Source organism: Bombus affinis, chromosome 2, assembly GCF_024516045.1.
Source record: "Bombus affinis isolate iyBomAffi1 chromosome 2, iyBomAffi1.2, whole genome shotgun sequence".
Lineage (NCBI taxonomy): Eukaryota > Metazoa > Arthropoda > Insecta > Hymenoptera > Apidae > Bombus > Bombus affinis.
Window position 1 is genome coordinate 12,732,033 of NC_066345.1, and position 17,319 is coordinate 12,749,351.

The 17,319-nt window shown below is 42.8% G+C and overlaps 2 protein-coding genes across 16 annotated transcripts in view; one reads left to right on the plus strand and one right to left on the minus strand.

The window, feature by feature from the left end:
• The window catches only part of LOC126924827 (four and a half LIM domains protein 2), a 70,510-nt gene extending 62,521 nt beyond the window's left edge, over window positions 1–7,989 (plus strand). For 11 of the 15 annotated variants that reach the window (XM_050739774.1, XM_050739725.1, XM_050739782.1 and 8 more), the window contains 3 exons: window positions 5,167–5,336; window positions 5,535–5,721; window positions 5,845–7,989. In XM_050739774.1, coding sequence (XP_050595731.1) covers window positions 5,167–5,336; window positions 5,535–5,721; window positions 5,845–6,002 — 515 coding nt within the window. In that variant the 3' untranslated portion in view covers window positions 6,003–7,989. Of the gene's footprint in view, window positions 1–71; window positions 896–5,166; window positions 5,337–5,534; window positions 5,722–5,844 lie in introns of those variants that run through there. The other 4 variants (XM_050739826.1, XM_050739834.1, XM_050739839.1 and 1 more) reach the window with 4 other exon arrangements.
• A 2,684-nt stretch (window positions 7,990–10,673) lies between these two features.
• The window catches only part of LOC126925092 (protein FAM76A), a 44,805-nt gene continuing 38,159 nt past the window's right edge, over window positions 10,674–17,319 (minus strand). The window contains exons 7-9 of the transcript XR_007713807.1: window positions 16,727–16,975; window positions 13,087–13,349; window positions 10,674–10,739 (exon numbers count right to left, since the gene is read on the minus strand). The gene's annotated coding sequence lies outside the window, so the exon portion shown is untranslated. The remainder of the gene's footprint in view (window positions 10,740–13,086; window positions 13,350–16,726; window positions 16,976–17,319) is intronic.

Sequence of the window (17,319 nt, forward strand, 5' to 3'; positions counted from 1 at the left end):
GCGGAAAGGCGAACTTATCAGCGGAGTAGAAGACACGTTGCGCGTGCTCGCGGTGTGCACGGTGAGTCCAGCGAGGGGGCTCGCTTCGGTTGCTTCAGTGGCTCGCAAGACTCCGGGCCAATCGCACGATCGGCCGATTTCTTCTCCTTAGCTTCTACTCTCCGTAGACGCTGTATTTGCGTCGTGTTTGAATCGTGTTCGCGCGTCAATCCGGCTCTCTTCCGATTCCCGTAGGTTAGCTCTTGATCTTCTCACTTCTCGATCGGTCCTTGACACGCGTTGCTCGGGAAAATTGATAGTAAACGCATCGTATTTTATTCTCTGGACGCTTTTACTTTGGTTAACGACGGTGTAAACACGTCTCGCAACACGTCTGGTCTCGGACAAATCTCGAATGCTTTTACTTCGAACGACACCGGTATAAAAATACTTGGCACTTGCGACCGTCTCGTTGACTTTTACAACTTTCTCGATAGTAGAGGCAACGATTCTTTTATTCTTTACGACAACGATATGCGTTCTACGTCTGACAGTTTTACAGCTTGTTTAGCGTAAACTCTTTTAGTATTGCGCGATCGAGGGTGAGAAATCTAAGGGTCGGTGTTTTATATCCCATCGCGATATCGAAATTTCAGTGAACGTTTTATCGTGGAAGTTAAGAGACTCGTGAGAAAAAGAACGAAGGGAAAGATGGCCACAGACACGTTGAGCGAACGGCTATCCACTAAGCTTCACCTGCAAACGAAGAAGGTGGGCGAGGACAGGATAAGAAGGGCAAAAGAAAAGGACGAGGATATTGCGATATTCAGCATGTTTTCATTGGAGGGTGACCCTAAGTTCAGATGCTGTCTCGGCAAAGACTGTCTGCTGGGAGATCCGAAAAAGGCAGATCCAGGTGACGAAAATGATAAACGACGTTCTTTCTCATTTTTCAATGATCTTTTGTTTAAAAACTCGAACGAAAACAAAACGTTCTGGGAAGTATCGTGTCCGACATTCCGGATCGTTCTTGGAGGACGTTGCAAAACCACGCGATGCACGCGGGGGCGACGAATAAGGTTCCGTTCTCAAGTTTTCCTAAGGTCGACATCGGCACGCCGATCGTGGGTCGATGTCGCGCAACCGGCCCGCGATAAACTATCCGATCGAACGGACAGTCGGCGAATCGTGCAACAGAGAAAGGAAAACGGAATGAGAGAGAGAGAAAGAAAAATAGGCTCCGAGGAAAAGAGAGAATTCGAAGGGAACCGTGACCTTATGTGGAAACACGAGCACGGCCACACAGTTCGATCGTCCGTGGCTACATTTGCTTAGTGAATCAGGTTAATTGTCCGTGACTCGATCAACCATACAGTTTTTAATAAGAAATCGTAAATAACATCGAAAGTATATAACGAAACGTCTAACGAAATCTAGCGGGAATGATGGAAACGTGTTTGCGAAGCGCGTGTTTAGAGAAGAGATAATCACCCAGAGACGCGGTAGGGAACCAAACAGACGGGTTTCTATGCTAATCGTACACTCAAGCTTTATGATTAATATAGCTATACGATCGTGATCGACTGTGTCGTGGGATTAATAAAGCGTTCGATACTTCCGGCTGCAGTCGCGACACGTGTGTCACTTAATGAACATTTCAACATTTCCTGGAAAATTCGTTTTTCTCTTTTAGTTACTTTTAACTCGAACGTTCAACAGAAGCTATTTTATTTGAAGGACGATACCGGTGTTTGGTTTGTTTGCGGATAATTCATAATGCAAATCCGTCTAACGAAGCTCAGCATCGTCGCGTAATGCAAGCGGCAAAATTTGTCGTTGGTCAATTGCAAAACAGCTTGGAGTTCGCTACGGTGCGATTAAATAATGATGTCATCCGTCGTTTATTCGAATGTTCGCGAACTCTGGCAAAAAAAAGAAAAGATCCTCGTGAAACGCGACTTTTCCTCGGTTCGTTGTTGCTGCGTGGATCGATGGAAACGGTGACAACAAGTAGATCGGGCGGACAACCGCGATCGATAGATCCGAGCAGAATGAACCAATCGATTAAAAAATTGTGCATGCAGATAAGAAGTCCTATTAATACAACTGATGTAATTCATTGCCAGACTGTCATTCACGCTTGTTGTTAGATGCATCAATATCTATCGAGGTAAATTTCTTACTTTCTTATCACGGCGCAATCTGCCTCGGCCGTTATCAACTACGTATTTAGCGCCTCGTAAATCCCCGATAGAGTAAGGAAAAGAACGATTTCGAGTTTGCTCGCGAGAAAGGAGACGTGGAAAAACAATCGCGGCAAGATTGATCGTTCGAGGCTTGTCGTAGGCACGACACGGCGAAGAGTAAAGTTTTATGTAACGTTTCAAGTCCGTTGTGCAACGGCGAATGATTTAAAAACGGGCCGGATGCGGCCACCGTGTTCTATATTTTCCTCTTGCACAATAACTAATAACGCTTTATGAAGGGACGCGTCGTGAAGCCTGAGCCGCGTCGAATTTCACGTGTTCACTTCACCAAATTCTCGTGGCTGTTAGTCCCGGAGCGCTCGCGTAGATCTGGAAAGTCCGAGGCCCGGTGTTCTCCTCGTCGGTGAATTTATATTTAGACTTGACGTGGCCGAGAATCGCCGCTTTCAACGGATTACCAGAACCTCGTCGATTCGAGATCTCGTAAAATCCGGAACGATCGCGTTAACGATCTTCGATTTCAAGACTCTGTAATCTTCGACCTGCGGTTAGCGGATCGACGCTTAGCTGTTTCCAGAAATACTCGAATCACACGACGTTTTCGCGAATCTATTTCGATCCTTCGGATAAAAGAGCCGATTCCGGACACGATCTCGACGAAAGTTTGGTAAAAACATCGAGAACAGTCGGTTAACGGCACCGCTCCTCCGAATTATTCTAATACGTAAATGAACGCGCAATTTTTCACAGTCGATCGGACCGATGAAACACAGTGGTAACGAGCGAGCTAAAGCGACATGTATAATGCGATATTACCACATCGCCGGCCTTGGACCATCAGACTTTATACATATACGGAGGTATTACTCGGACCAAGTGACGTCACAAGCCTTCTCCTGACTCACGGTGGACCAGAGGAATAGCGCAGAGGAAAGCTGTTGCTTTTTTCATTTTCGAGGACCATTGGAATCTAGGCTATCTATATCGGGAGGCAAACGGCCAAAAAAATACACGTACAGTTCCTGCTACTCGTTTCTCCCCCAGAACTTTTTGCACAACTCGTAATTAGGACCTTTTGCCGGTCTCTCAACCTATATTTTCGTCGGTTCCCAGACACGAGCTCCGTTCGAATACAATAGCGTCTGCCTCGCATGATTAGCTATCTCTCCTACGTCTCGAACGCTATTGTATTCTACGATACCAAAAAAAAGAAAAGAAAGATTATTACCAAAACTTGTTCTGCTATTACAGCGTGATTCGACGCTGTACTTCCTTCTGCGCGCAAATTAGGCATGCGATCGTCTACGTGTAGATCCAAGATCTCGATAAATGGAAATAAACTTGATTCGAACGGGCATTACAAGGGACAGGCTAATTCGCAGTGACTGATTGATCGGAAACTATGGGACCGGTAACGGCGCGCTGTTCATTTATCAACGACCACGCGGTGGATGATAAAGCGTTGATTATATTGACATTGCTGGCAACAGATGGTCGAGCGGAGCTGAGTATGCTTCGTCGATTCTTTCCTTCATCGCTCCACCGCTTTTCCGTAAGCGCAAGAACCGCGAAAGAGTTTCCTAAAATGTGAGCAAATGGATAAGATTTAAACGAATTAAAGCTGGCAAAGAAAGAAGGAAACATGGTAGGTGTCGAAAGACGTTGAAACCGATGATTCATGAAACTTTGAGGACCACAAATGGTATTATTTAACTGATCACTCGGACCTCTTCTAAGTCCTATTAGATCACCTTTCGGAATAGCGAGTCGTCGTTAACTCGGGTTGCCCTTGGTGCGGCGCAAAGAAAGAGGAAGGAGCTAAGGAGCGAGAGAAATGTCGCAACGCCTACGAGGGAAGATTTCGCGGCGCTCGTAAAAACTCAACGGAGACTCGTCGAAGTGTCGCGATTGTCACGATTAGTAAACAACGCTTGATTCTCTGATATCATAGCGGAGGAAGGCGGTTGAAAAGCGGACGCGTAACCACTCGTAAGATTGTGACGGATCGTGATCATAAACTTCGGTTTTGTGTCCATCGTGACTAAGAGAAAGGAAGCGACTCGAAGCTCGCGCGACTTCTCACGTAAACGGAAAGCGAAAGATTGTAAGCGTGGGACTTGATGATCTGGCCAATTATAGAGGACCAGTGATGAGCTCGCTCGCAACCCGGTAATTTCGTCGATCGTGGAATTACACGTTACGATCGGTGTACCAAAGCGAAATTTATTTTCTCCTTCTCCGCGCGTGCCGAAGAAAACAACCACTTCGAATAAATTTGGTCATGAGTCAAGTTCTTAGCAAAGTTGTAGGTAAAGGTATCGCAGAGAAGGTAGCTATCAGTTGTAAGTTTCCATCAGTCGATAGAAATGACTACGATCGAGTTGAATGAGTACAGCGAGCCATCTTATGTAGATTATTAACAGCCGTGACTAGAAAGTTCCGTGCATGAAACTTTAAAACCGCATTGCGGGAGATGACACCTATCTACGCCGGCGATCTTCCGGTTTTGCGCGACTTTTTACACCTGTCTCGTTGAACTTTCTAACCTACTTCTTGTACAAACACGACCAATCGACACGAAAGTCGGTCGAAATAACTTCTCGCCAACAAAATCAAATTCCTCTAGGAATGGAAGATGAAATTCGAAACGACCGTCGGTTCGAATCGCGTTTCTCTAGCAGATTGCCTTCCCTTTAAGAACGATTCCTTATCGGTGAGCTGTTGGAAAGTCATCTCCCTAGAATTGCACGAGCAAAACGGACATGCGAGCTCGTCGGGTGCCGCACGCGATCGTTCAAACGCAAAATGCACCCTACGCTGCAAACTTTCACCCTTACAGACCGATCGTCTAGACATTGCTACAATATTCCACCTCTTCGACGTGGCTTTATAATTATTTCGCGAAAACGTGATATTACACGGGGATATTATTCGTTTGGGGGAAAGTTTCGATGTCTGAAGGGTGTCTTTCGCATCCTAGGTACCAAGAAGATGGAGTACAAGACCAGGCAATGGCACGAGAAGTGTTTCTGCTGCGTGGTCTGCAAGAACCCGATCGGTACGAAGAGCTTCATTCCGCGCGAGCAAGAGATCTATTGCGCTGCGTGCTACGAGGACAAGTTCGCCACCCGATGCGTTAAGTGCAACAAGGTAAATCGATGAATTCTCGTGCATTATAAGCAAGAAAATTGTTCGCGTGTTTTAACGAATATCTTTAGTTCGGCAAACGATTATCTCTTCGAAGAATTCTCGTGCTGTTTAACCGTTTGGCGAAGAAAGTTCGTTTGCCGGAGGAGAATGTGTTCTCGTATAGAGAATGGATACATAAAAGGGATCTTATCGTTCCAGATTATCACCAGTGGCGGCGTAACGTACAAGAATGAACCGTGGCACAGAGACTGCTTCACCTGCAGCAACTGCAACAATTCACTGGCTGGCCAGCGATTTACGTCCCGCGACGACAAGCCCTACTGCGCCGATTGCTTTGGAGAACTGTTCGCCAAGAGATGCACCGCCTGCTCCAAACCGATTACTGGTATTTATCTCTGTTTCTTCTTGCCAATGCGATAAGCTTTATCCGTTGCGATGTTCATTTAACTCTTAGAGGATTTTCTTGCTGAAGAGGATAAATTTCTGATTCGTTACCCGTGTATTCCAGGCATTGGCGGAACTCGTTTCATCTCTTTCGAGGACAGGCATTGGCATAACGATTGTTTCATCTGCGCGGGTTGCAAGACCTCGCTGGTCGGTCGTGGATTCATCACCGACGGCGAAGACATTATCTGCCCTGATTGCGCCAAGATGAAGTTGATGTAGAGGGGTAGTGAAACATCGAGCGAAGAAGAACGAACGAGAAGTAGGGGAGAGGGAAAAGGAGTAAGAAAACGAGAATTATCAAGGGTCTACGGTGTCCAGTCTACATACGGGAATAATATCCTCGCTAAGAAACCTTCCCTTGGAAACAACTGGAAGAGTCCGCTTCGAGAAAAAGAAAGGAAGAAGAAGGAAGTCGACCAACTGTAACATAATTGCAGAAGGATAATTGAATAATTTAGTCACCACCTCTCGAACGCGATAAAAATTACCGTGTTTTCTCCCATACGTATAATAATATATATATATATATATATATATATATATCATTATGAGAAGGGCGGTACTTTTTATTAAAAAACCAGACACCACCCCGCGACGATTTTTTTCGTATTGGTCGGAAAGCTCTCTGTTCTTCTCGATCGGCTCGGTAATAATGCCGAGTTCTTGTGCATGTTATCTCGAAGCAGAGAACGCGAGCAGAAACGAGGGTACTTCCTAGCTTCGTAGTCTTTAGAGGTCAGTTTAGTCACTCGCGATTCCGAGTTCTCCGTCGCGCCGTAACAGCCGAAGAAACAAAGGAAAGTAAAATCGAACAAACGTAAAAATTATCGCAGAGAAGCGCGTTGGAGAAACCGAAGGAATATGCCTTGAAAAGTACGAGAATCAAACCGCCTTAATCAGTATAGTTACTGTCGTCGAGTTATCGAGCTGTGTGTTTAGAAGTGGAACGAAGTTACGTACTGTCGTGCTGTTATTAACGTTACTGTTTCTTTCTTTTCGCTTTATACAATGATAGAGAAACGCACGACAAAGATTAACGCGAGGAGTAAAAGTGAAACGACAGGGACAAGAAAGGAAGAACAGATGGATCCTATATATTCTTACGGAATTAAATTTGATATACCTATGATAATATTATTTTTATTTAACTTAAACTCACACGTACACACACGAACACGATCGCGAACAATCACACACGTATACACTAACGCGAATCCCAACACGCGCGAGAACTGCACCCTTTTTTCTCTCTCTCTCTCTCTATCTCTATCTGTCGCTCCGCGATATTGTACAGTAAAACTCGTGCAAAATTCGAGTATAACGAACGACTAATTAAAACGACCGGGCTCGGGTGCACAGTTGTTAGAAAAATTCAAAATTTTTCAAATTCAAGGGTTTTTCGATGTATGAGATTTTTAATGTACAAATTTTACTTTTGTATTACTCCGACGGTTGTAACTAAATTTTTAGCTTTCCTATGTTAGCCTCGATTTTAACGATTTTAACTCCCACACGAGCCCACAAGTGCACATATTCGCGAATGCGTGAAAACGCGAATTTTAAATGCAATCGACCTTCATGTTCGATCGTTGTACTTTTTCTCGAACAAGAAAGTCAGTATAAGGATCGAAATGATCTTGTTATCTCGCGTATCCACGATATACGTTCGCGAGCATTTTTTGCATTAACCACATCAAAGTGGAGAAAATGATAAATAATCGAAAAAAAAATAAATAAAAGGAAGAGAAAGAAGAAGAATCACACGCATCCACACACGCATGCCGGACGAGTGTGCGACACGCACACGCGGAAAATCACTAATTGTGGCCTTATCCGCACGAGTACATAAAAATAAAAAAAAAAAAAAAACTAACGTCTTACGAAAAATAATTAGTTGTTGATACGGTACTTGGTAGAGATGTGTTACCGTCGAGAAGAGAAAGGACAAGAGAATAGGCTAACAAACGGTAGCGTACCTCTATAACGAAATAAAAGGAAAGCGAAAGAAGAAGAAGCGAAAAAAAAAATATCGTGACGACCAATAAAAAGTACACGTGCTATATAATATATGTTCTTACCGATCACTCACATACTAATCGCCTTAATTAGTAAACGATAAAGAGCAGAGATTATTCTATATTCAGCGTATCGTATACACTGTTATACTGTGAAATTGATAAATAAATAAATGTAATTATTTACAAAAGCTCTTTCATTTACCATTCACTTAATTATATAGAAATTCCAAGATGGAAATAATAGTGAAAGTTCAAAATCCTCTTATTGCTTCTAACTACTAACTATAAATTGAATTCAAATGCAGGCTACATAACTGTAAATTTACACGAGTATAACAAGGGCAAGGGAAAAAGTGCGTGGGATGAATATGCCTTTTAAAACCTTGGATTGCTTTTTACGTATTTTTAAATACCACTTGGATCTCGCTTTACTGATTCCATAAAGATTCCTGTAAGACATTTAAAACTTTATATAAGTTCTACCTATTACAAATCTAGAGGCTCATAAACCATACCTATTACAAATGTAAATGTTTATAAGTTCTATCTATTGGAGATTTAAGAATTTTATATAGCAATTATTTGCGCAACTGTAATAATTATCAACAATTATATACATTCAGATTTATATATTTGCAACACTAATAACATTCTAACGTAGCTATATAGGAGGAGGCTACTGGTGAAACTGGATAAAATGACTCAGGAGCAGGAACATGCTGTCACAGGTATGATGTAAAATAAACATATAAATCGAGGAAGCTAATTCAAATGCACATAAACGTCGCACAGTGATAGCTGTCCGTTCGCATGTGTATGCTCCAACAATACATAAACGTTTGTTTGAAAATCTACGAAATTTGAAAAATCGACAGGCAAAGTCAGAGATAAATGGCATGCTCCGTCATCGTGATTCACCGTCGATTTCCCAAATCAAATTTCCCGAAACAAATGAAAATGCGCCTAACTCTAACCCGATCAGGGATCATATCAACGTGTCTGGCCCTATCTACAATTAACGCCTGTATCGGAAAGTATTCTATTTATCTCACTTAACTGTATATTTAAAAAATGACAAAATAGACACACCAGCATACTGGTTCTACGGTTCTCACAATTTTCACACTTTAATGTACGTAGCATCTTCCTGAAATTGTCTGACGAAGGCGTTATCAGCGTGCATTGAACATGATGAAAACTACATATTATAAATTTCTATTTTAATTACAATAATACGTACGAACATCTTTAAAAAGTTAGCACTACTGGTATAAATGATACGGAGGATATCATTGTAATTTGACAGTAATAATCATATTTTTTGTTGCTTATAATTCGTTGTAGGTATTTAATCGTGGATCTAGCTGTGAATTCTAATTACGTCACTAGCTGTGAACTCCTTAATTATTTTAGATTGTAGCGAATGTAATAAGGACTGAGAAACAACGCAATTCCACGGTCTAATCACACACAAGCAAACACACGCGCAGAGTATAAAATACGTCATACAGGATATACACGCAACATCAGTTACTGAGAAATTATTAATCTTATGAACTAGTCATCGTACCCATTGTCTTTCTTCTATCCGGCAGTACCTGAGTCGGTGAGCGAAGTGCTGGCAATGAACATGGTAGGAGTTAAACCTGAATTGACATATCTATTACAATTTTCATGTAAAGAGATAATAGTTCTATTTCATTCAAATTTTGCTGGCTCTGTACTTTACTCTAATTTATTAATTTTCAAATAATATTTATATCAATAATTCTAACTGAAATACTGTCTAACAGAAACATCCTGAAGTTATTTCGTCGTCAAAGCACATCTTTGAAGCACAAAGAATGACTCAAAACTTGTTTTGATTCTGAAATCATCTGGTCGCGAAGTGTCCGATTACACGTGAAATTTGATACACCTTAACGAGTGAACAAAATTAGACTTAATTCCTTCATATTTCATATTCCAAGTTGCACTAAAATTATGTTGAAAATACAACTTAAATAATAATGTTGTTCCACGCTATCGTAAAATAGAAGATAAAATTCAATGTAATCATCATTGGCATTATAATAATTTCGATCATAAATAAAATCTTCGTGCTAACGAAGTTTGAGTGTATCAGACTTCTCCACTACAAAATATTTGAACATAGCCATTTCGTTATTTATTTCAATATTCATATAGTATATACTTTATGGACGTTTAATCTTTGTAAATAATCATATTGAATATAATTTGATTGTATAAATAATTATAATGAATATATTCTGTCATTTTCAATCGTTTATACATACATTAATTATTTACATTATGCTATTCATACAGATTGTTTATATTGTAGTATGTAAATATTACACTGACATACATGTTGATACATTGATCATCAATATTTAAAAACGTGATACGCAAAAATCCTGCCCTCAAGTAAAAAAATAAAATACAAATTAAAAAAGTTACTACTCATGGATATAATAAATATCTGCGGTCACCATGCTAGTTAGGAATTCTACGTAATACGATCGGTCATCCGTGTCGATTCGGACCTTTCATCTTACGACGTGATTGAGTTACCAGAAAAAGAAAGATGCATGCGACTCATAATTAAATGCGAAGAACGTTGACATCGATATCGTTGTGGCCCGAGGGAAGCCACGACCAAGGCGTCATCAGACAGAATCGCCGAATTCGACGGAAGAAGCGAAGGCCAAAAGAAACTTGTAACAAAGCATAAAGTATTATAATTTATTCTCAATGATAATGCTAATTAATTTGAAAGTTTGAAGTAATAATATCGTAATATACAAGGAATAGAATGAAACGGAGTACAAAATAAAATGTTACGTTCTTACGGAAATACAGTGTAAAAATTCTTAAATGCTTAAAGCTGAGACACCGCTACATCCTTTCCAGCGAAAGGAGAAATGCTATGCAGAATCTGTAACAAAATACGCAAAATATTACATTTCGTTCTTAAAAACATACTTTTACTATAATAACATAAAATGGAAGACTGGTAACGCGTCCGTTTAAATAATAATCGGCGAACACATTAGCTATACTCAGGTAATTTCACTACGACAATATCTAACAAAGTACTAAACAACAACGTATTAGTTAAACGAACCTAATAATCGTATAGATCTTCATTTTTTCTCACTTTTTCGCTGTATAATGTCATTTAGCGCCAAATCTTCGCCTGGCTGACTCCTGATTGGTTGAGACCATTTACAAATTTTGCGCACTAGTTCGAAAACTTTCTACGTATTCAATTCTTTCTAGTAAATTATGTATTATATTATTCAAATCGCTACTGTGTATATATGTATATCGAGTGGATAACATCGCACGTGACACGAAAATGGTAAGAAAATCAGGAAATCCCCAAAACGTGAGGCAAAAGTGTTGCATGTCACATGTATTTTGTACCTTGTCTGTATCTGTAGCATAACAGAATCTCTAATTTTTTAATGACTAAGCATATGACACGAACTTATATGTCATTACAGACGAAATGCACTCGCGTAGTAGCATATTATAAGTGACATTTTAGTTCAGCTTTCTCACCGCCAGATGGCCATACCGTTTCGTCGCGTGCATACAAACCCCGCTAAATGTAAAAGATCGAAACAATTAATATATGTCACAGCAAAGTACTAGACAAACGAACAAAATTAACAAAAACGGAACGTAAAAAAGTATGTAGCTGAATCTATGTATCGTCTAAAGTGTAGAAACGATAATACCAAACACAATATTTCTGTTGCATTCGTCCAATAGGAGAAAACTTACTTGCCTATGAATCTTTTCACCGTACCGCTATACTTGCCAAGGCAAGGTCATTCGAAAAGTTCGTCGACCTATCAATGTCACCGATCTCATACGGGGAACCATAATCCGACTATAAAAAGATCTAGTGTCCATTTATTCGAAGGAACCTCGACGATCACGGGAAACGATTTTTACGTCAGGCAAAAGATGAGGAGATCAAACGAGAGAGCGTAGTAATTGTCGAAAATACGCTGGTGAATTAAAGAGGCCATTATGAGAATGATAGCCCTCGCGGTGTAACATTAAAAAAGCGAATTTACGATCTTGAAGATTTGTATCTGGCCAACCCCTCTTTCATACCTCGGCAGGGCAAGGTGTGCAAAACACATAACAATTACTTCAAAAATTCCACGTGGCCCGGTAGGTTTCGTTCGCTGTGAGACGAGCAAACGCAGTCGCTTAATTAAAACTCATGTAAATCGAGTAACCGCGCGGCGCTACGCCAATTAACTTTACATCGCGATGGCGAGCAAAAAGAATGGAAGGGGAAAGAATAAAACGGACCAGCGCGGCGAATGAGTGTTTCGTAAAAACCGTGGACGTAACAAATTGGTCCACGAAGCAAGACGCGTCTTCCGCCGATGCGAATCGCTTTACATAATACGGAACCGCGTGCTAAAATGACGCCAGTTCGATTACCGCCGATTCGTTCGATGCACTTTATTCTCGACGAAGTTTCGTTTACTTTGATCCCCCTCCGCACAGATACCAACAAAGAATGTTTTCGGGCGGTTAATTTTCGTTAACGGTGAATCAACAGCAAATAGAATCCCGTTTGCAAAGAATTGTGAAAGAGTAATGGGAACGGCGAGAAAAAGGCAGGGCAGAAGCATCTTGGCTTTAAAGAGAAGGAAGTAGATGGACCAAAGTACAAATTTCGGTATCTAATTAAAAACGTCTCTGACCCGAGAGAAGAGAAAAAACGGGAAATTTAATAAATCCTTTTCGCACCGCAGCATTTTCCCGGACAATGTGTAGCAAGGGCCACAGAATAGGTTGGCATAATTTTCAGCTTCCTTTTCTCTGGGTGTGCCCGAGAAAAAGTGACACGGTTCCTTTTATTTCGGAGATAAAATACAGTATTATATCTAATCTTCTATTTTCGAATTTCCAACTTCAAACTCAATCAGTTTTATTTTCCAAAGCATTCGTTTAAAAGATCGATCTAAAGTATCTTCGAGTAATTTGTTTAACTAATGGTAAAAACTTATCGTTCGATGCCTTTCGATTTTTTAAAACAAGCATATCCTTTCCCTGAAATCCGAGATCCCTGTCGATCGATTTCACGAAGTTCCGAATTCAGTCCATAAAGAAAATCACGAGCTTCCGTTGCACGTACACTGTACACACGTGCCGTCGGTGTATGGCGAGCTGAGGTGAAGCGAGGTCGATGGAAAGTGGCATAATCGCGGATGTGGATCGGCTCAAGGAGAGCAGAAGAGGAGATCCTTTACCTTACTTATGTAACGAGCGGTCGCCGTGTGTCTCGTGTCTTCGACCGCGTCCCGAACACATAGAAACCCTCTCTCGACCGTGTTCCTTCCTCCCTACTCTTTCCATCATCTTTCCCCTTTCCTCTTCTGACTTCCATGAGCTGTCGTGATGTTTCTGTAACCGGTGTCCCTGAAAATCCCCTCGGTCTTATTGGGTCGACGCAGCTAGTCACCCCCTTTCTCCTTCGGATCCGTTTTCAGAATTGTCTATAGCTCCGAGTTTCCTAGAATTACAGATAATGGATCTATTAACTTTAACAGAACAGGATGAATGCATAGAACATTTTTGAAAGAGAGAAGATATCATAGCTCTTGCTTTACATTTACATTTTGTTTGAACTTTATTTCATTACTACATTGTTAAACTTAATTATGCTGGAAATTCCATCTTGAGCATAAAATTCTCAAGCTTTTGTTACAGTCATTCTTAGTGACTAAGCGGATGGCTCGCGTATTTGTCCATGACTCCTTAAGGAGAAACATCCTTTCCAACGAAATCTCACGAGACAATTAGACATCGAAAAAATTCCGGAGACAGAGATCGGTGTTTTCTCTGTAACCGATGAACAAGCTCGGAAGCTCAAGTATGGAGGAGGAGTTTCGTTTAACGATCAGTCGTAAAAGTCGAAAGCACGAAGCCGTAAAGGCATTATTCTGGCGTGGCGGTGATTTCGACACCGAAAACGGAGGCCGTTGTTGTCGGAGGTCATTCGTCGGTTCAACGTTCGGGCCATTTACCTGGCCTCTGCTCGCTGAATCCTTCGTTATTGATGTTCCGCCATTGCATTATCATTTTCTCCACGATCGTGTATTTAGAATCACGCGAAATTTGTCTGATGACTCACAGGTAGAAAGAATTTCAAAGGATCCGTCAGCGTCGATAGAAAACGAGATTGAGGACTGAGATCGCCGATCAGGATGTGCTCATCGATCACCAGTAGCGTCGATCGAGTTGATCGAAGAAGAGATGTAAGTGTGCTGCCTCTTTCGCCGAGTCTTTTTCTTTTTCAGAATCGCGAGAAGCGATTGCTTTAACCCTGCGAGCAACAAAGTGCGAAGGGAACCGATAACTCGAGCGTAATCCAGGTCGCGCTACCTTGTCCGTCGACCTTCCGCGGTATTCCTGCACAAGTCGGGATGATGTTCGTTGCCAACAGCAGGAACGACGTTACTGATGTTAACACGCGTAACAGCGATAGACTCATTCGGTGCCACCAAACGTAGCATCGAATTAAAAATATTTCTAAGGGTGTCATTGCCTTTTTCACTTTCAAAACAACGTAACTCCCAAATCTATCGGCAGTTCGTTATCCTCCTGTACTAGATCTCTATCCCTACTCCCAGTCTAGTGACAACTCATTCTTTCTCAGGAGTCAAAGTTAGCATAATTTTGGCCGATTCGCCGTACGATGTCTCATCATGGAATAAAGATCCGAGTTACGGCGATATTTAATCGGTACAGCATTGAAGACAGTTCTGGGAATATCTGTAAGCACATTTAACCGAAAGTGTTCTTCTCAAGCTTACTTTCTTCGTATCAAACTTATCTACAGATCTTTTTCTTGTAACTTATCGATCGCAAGCGACTACGTTCTTCTATCGTAATCGGAGCTCTTCGATTTTTTCTTCACCGATAGGAACAGGGGAGATCAAGGGATCGATGAGACCACGTGATCATCGTTAACCGAGCTACCTTAACGAAGGGCAGCCCGAGTTCTCTGTCGATCGGCATTCGGAATCCGAATCGCGAGTAACTCACGCCACTGGAATCGACCTCTCGGAGGAAGGGGATGAGAATACCGAAGAAGGAGAAAAGCCGAAGCTGCTGGAGGGGATCAGGTCCGAGTGGAGGTGGCGAGGACGAGCAACACGCAACACGACACAGCCAGAAGCGAACGGAGACAAGACGAGGGAGGACGAGGATGGTGACGATGGTGTGTGACGATGGTGGCGGGGACGCGGTGGAGGTGGCAGGAAGAAGGACGAAGGAGAAGCGAAGGGAGACGATCGGAGGCAAGTCGAACGAAGACACAAGTTCATATCCAAGAAGATGTGGGACGATGGCCCGGAGTAACCTCCATCAAGGATGGACTTCCATCCACCGACCGCTGGGACGTACTATACATCCATACCTTTCCTCGCCAGTTATGCGAGGCTGGATAATCATCGTGTAGCGGGCGGCCCCGATCCTCATCTCCCAAACATCGAGTTCACGCGAAACGCTATTTGGATTTTCTACTTCCGAGTTTTCCTTTGTTCCTTCCGTTTGAACCCACGAACGAGCAATTGCGGCTCGTTCAACTAGTTTCGATCGATCACGGAATCGACTACGAAGAATAATGGAATTAAATGCTTTAACCGAGAACGATTGTTCGTGGAAGGATTTTGGAGAACGATGTATACCAATCGCAGTAGCGTGTAACGTATATCCGTGATGGGAATATAGAGCGGAACAGGGCAGAAATATTCGTATCCCGGTGTGGGATTAATTTCTATTTTCAAGACAGTTTGGTAAGGAGCCCAAGATTATTGGACCTGAAAATGGTCGTTGATTGTCGCACGAGTAGATCCTCGCACACGGTCGATGTACCGGTATCCCGATGGTTCACGTGTCGATTGTAATTTGTTTATTGACTGAAGGAGTTCGGGTGTCGGGGTGAACGGCCGTCGAGAAAGAAATATCGTTGTTTTCTTTCAACGGCCGCCCGGAGCGGATAATGACGTCGACGAGCGGTCGGCCGTTTAGTCGAAATGTAGAACAGGAATCGTAGAAAACGAGGGAAATTCTTGTTTAATCTTTAGACCACCGATCCGTGCTGACTCGCTCCAAATTTGTAAGACGCGACTGAAAGTATGACTCTTCTCGTTAGCAATAGGGAACTGCGCCTCTGAAATTTCGTAGAATATTCGAAAGTATATTGGTATCGCGTGACGTCGAACTCGGCGATCAACGATCGAAAGGAAAATGCTTCGACACGCCACAAACGGTAAGCAATGAATCATAAAGGTTCGAGGATGACGCGCGATCGAACTCGGATCTCGAACTTTCGCTAATTACACAACAAGAATGCTCCGAAACGCTTAGAATCTGCCTACTCGGACGATCTATCGTTCGATCACTCAAACACGTCTTTGCCCGTTATAAAATTCGTCCGCCGTAAGAACGAGAATCACGTGTGACGCCGAAAAATCAAAAGTCAGGGACGCGATGACAAATGATTTCCTGACCAAAATTCGCCATCGTCGTAGAGCAGTAAAGAAAATGAAAAAAAGAAATGATAAATAGCGAGCGTCCTAGTAACGGTGAGTCGTAGAATGTTGCGTAGAAAAGAACGTGTCGAAACAATTCCGTGGCATTCCGCGAGATGGTCAGGCCGACGAACCCCAGCGTGCGCGTCCATGCGAGCAGAAACGAACGCATACGCGTGAAAGTAATGGCGTTGCGCCAGTGTGCGTGCGATGTGCACGACTTATGTGCCTGCACCACGTCACATGACTTCGCCTTAACCCAGTGCCAGTGGCAGTTGCCCATGGAACGAGCGCTTTTTGGGTCTAGGTCTATCGAGGGCGTTCACCCCGCTTACGTTGTTAACACACTTACCATACCGCTCGACGAGGCCTTGCTACCACCGCCGCCGTCGTCGCCGCCGCCACCGCCGCCGCCACTGCCAGCCTCGCGGCTCGCTTCCACCGCGCGGCGGCCACCAACCCGCCAACCAGACGAAGAGAGTAACGTCTGCCTACGCCACTTTGACCTCCGGCCACGTGGTCAAGAGGCTTCACTTTTAATCGCGCTCCGTTCGGACCGACTCTGCTCCAGCCGGTTCGCTCCTGCCGCTTTGCACAGCGTCTGGAAATTAACAGCCACGAGATTAATTCTCCCCTACGACTAAATATCGCAGGCAAATTTTTGTTTCTTTCTTTTAGGGGAACTGATGGATCGGATAACGGAGCTCGTGTTTTTGTTCCTTTCTCTCGTGTCGAACAGGTACTGGAAACGACCAAAGTCTGATCGGTGAATAGCGAGGGACGTTCGCGAAATTTTGTCGACGATTTTACGAGAGGTCATTGTCCGAGGACAGTGACGAGATCAGGACGTTCATCCCGTTCGCATTGTCACCGTAATAACACCGCGTCCATCTTCTCCAGGCAGACGAGAAAAATCCGACTACCTACGTCCCTTGGAAATCCGTC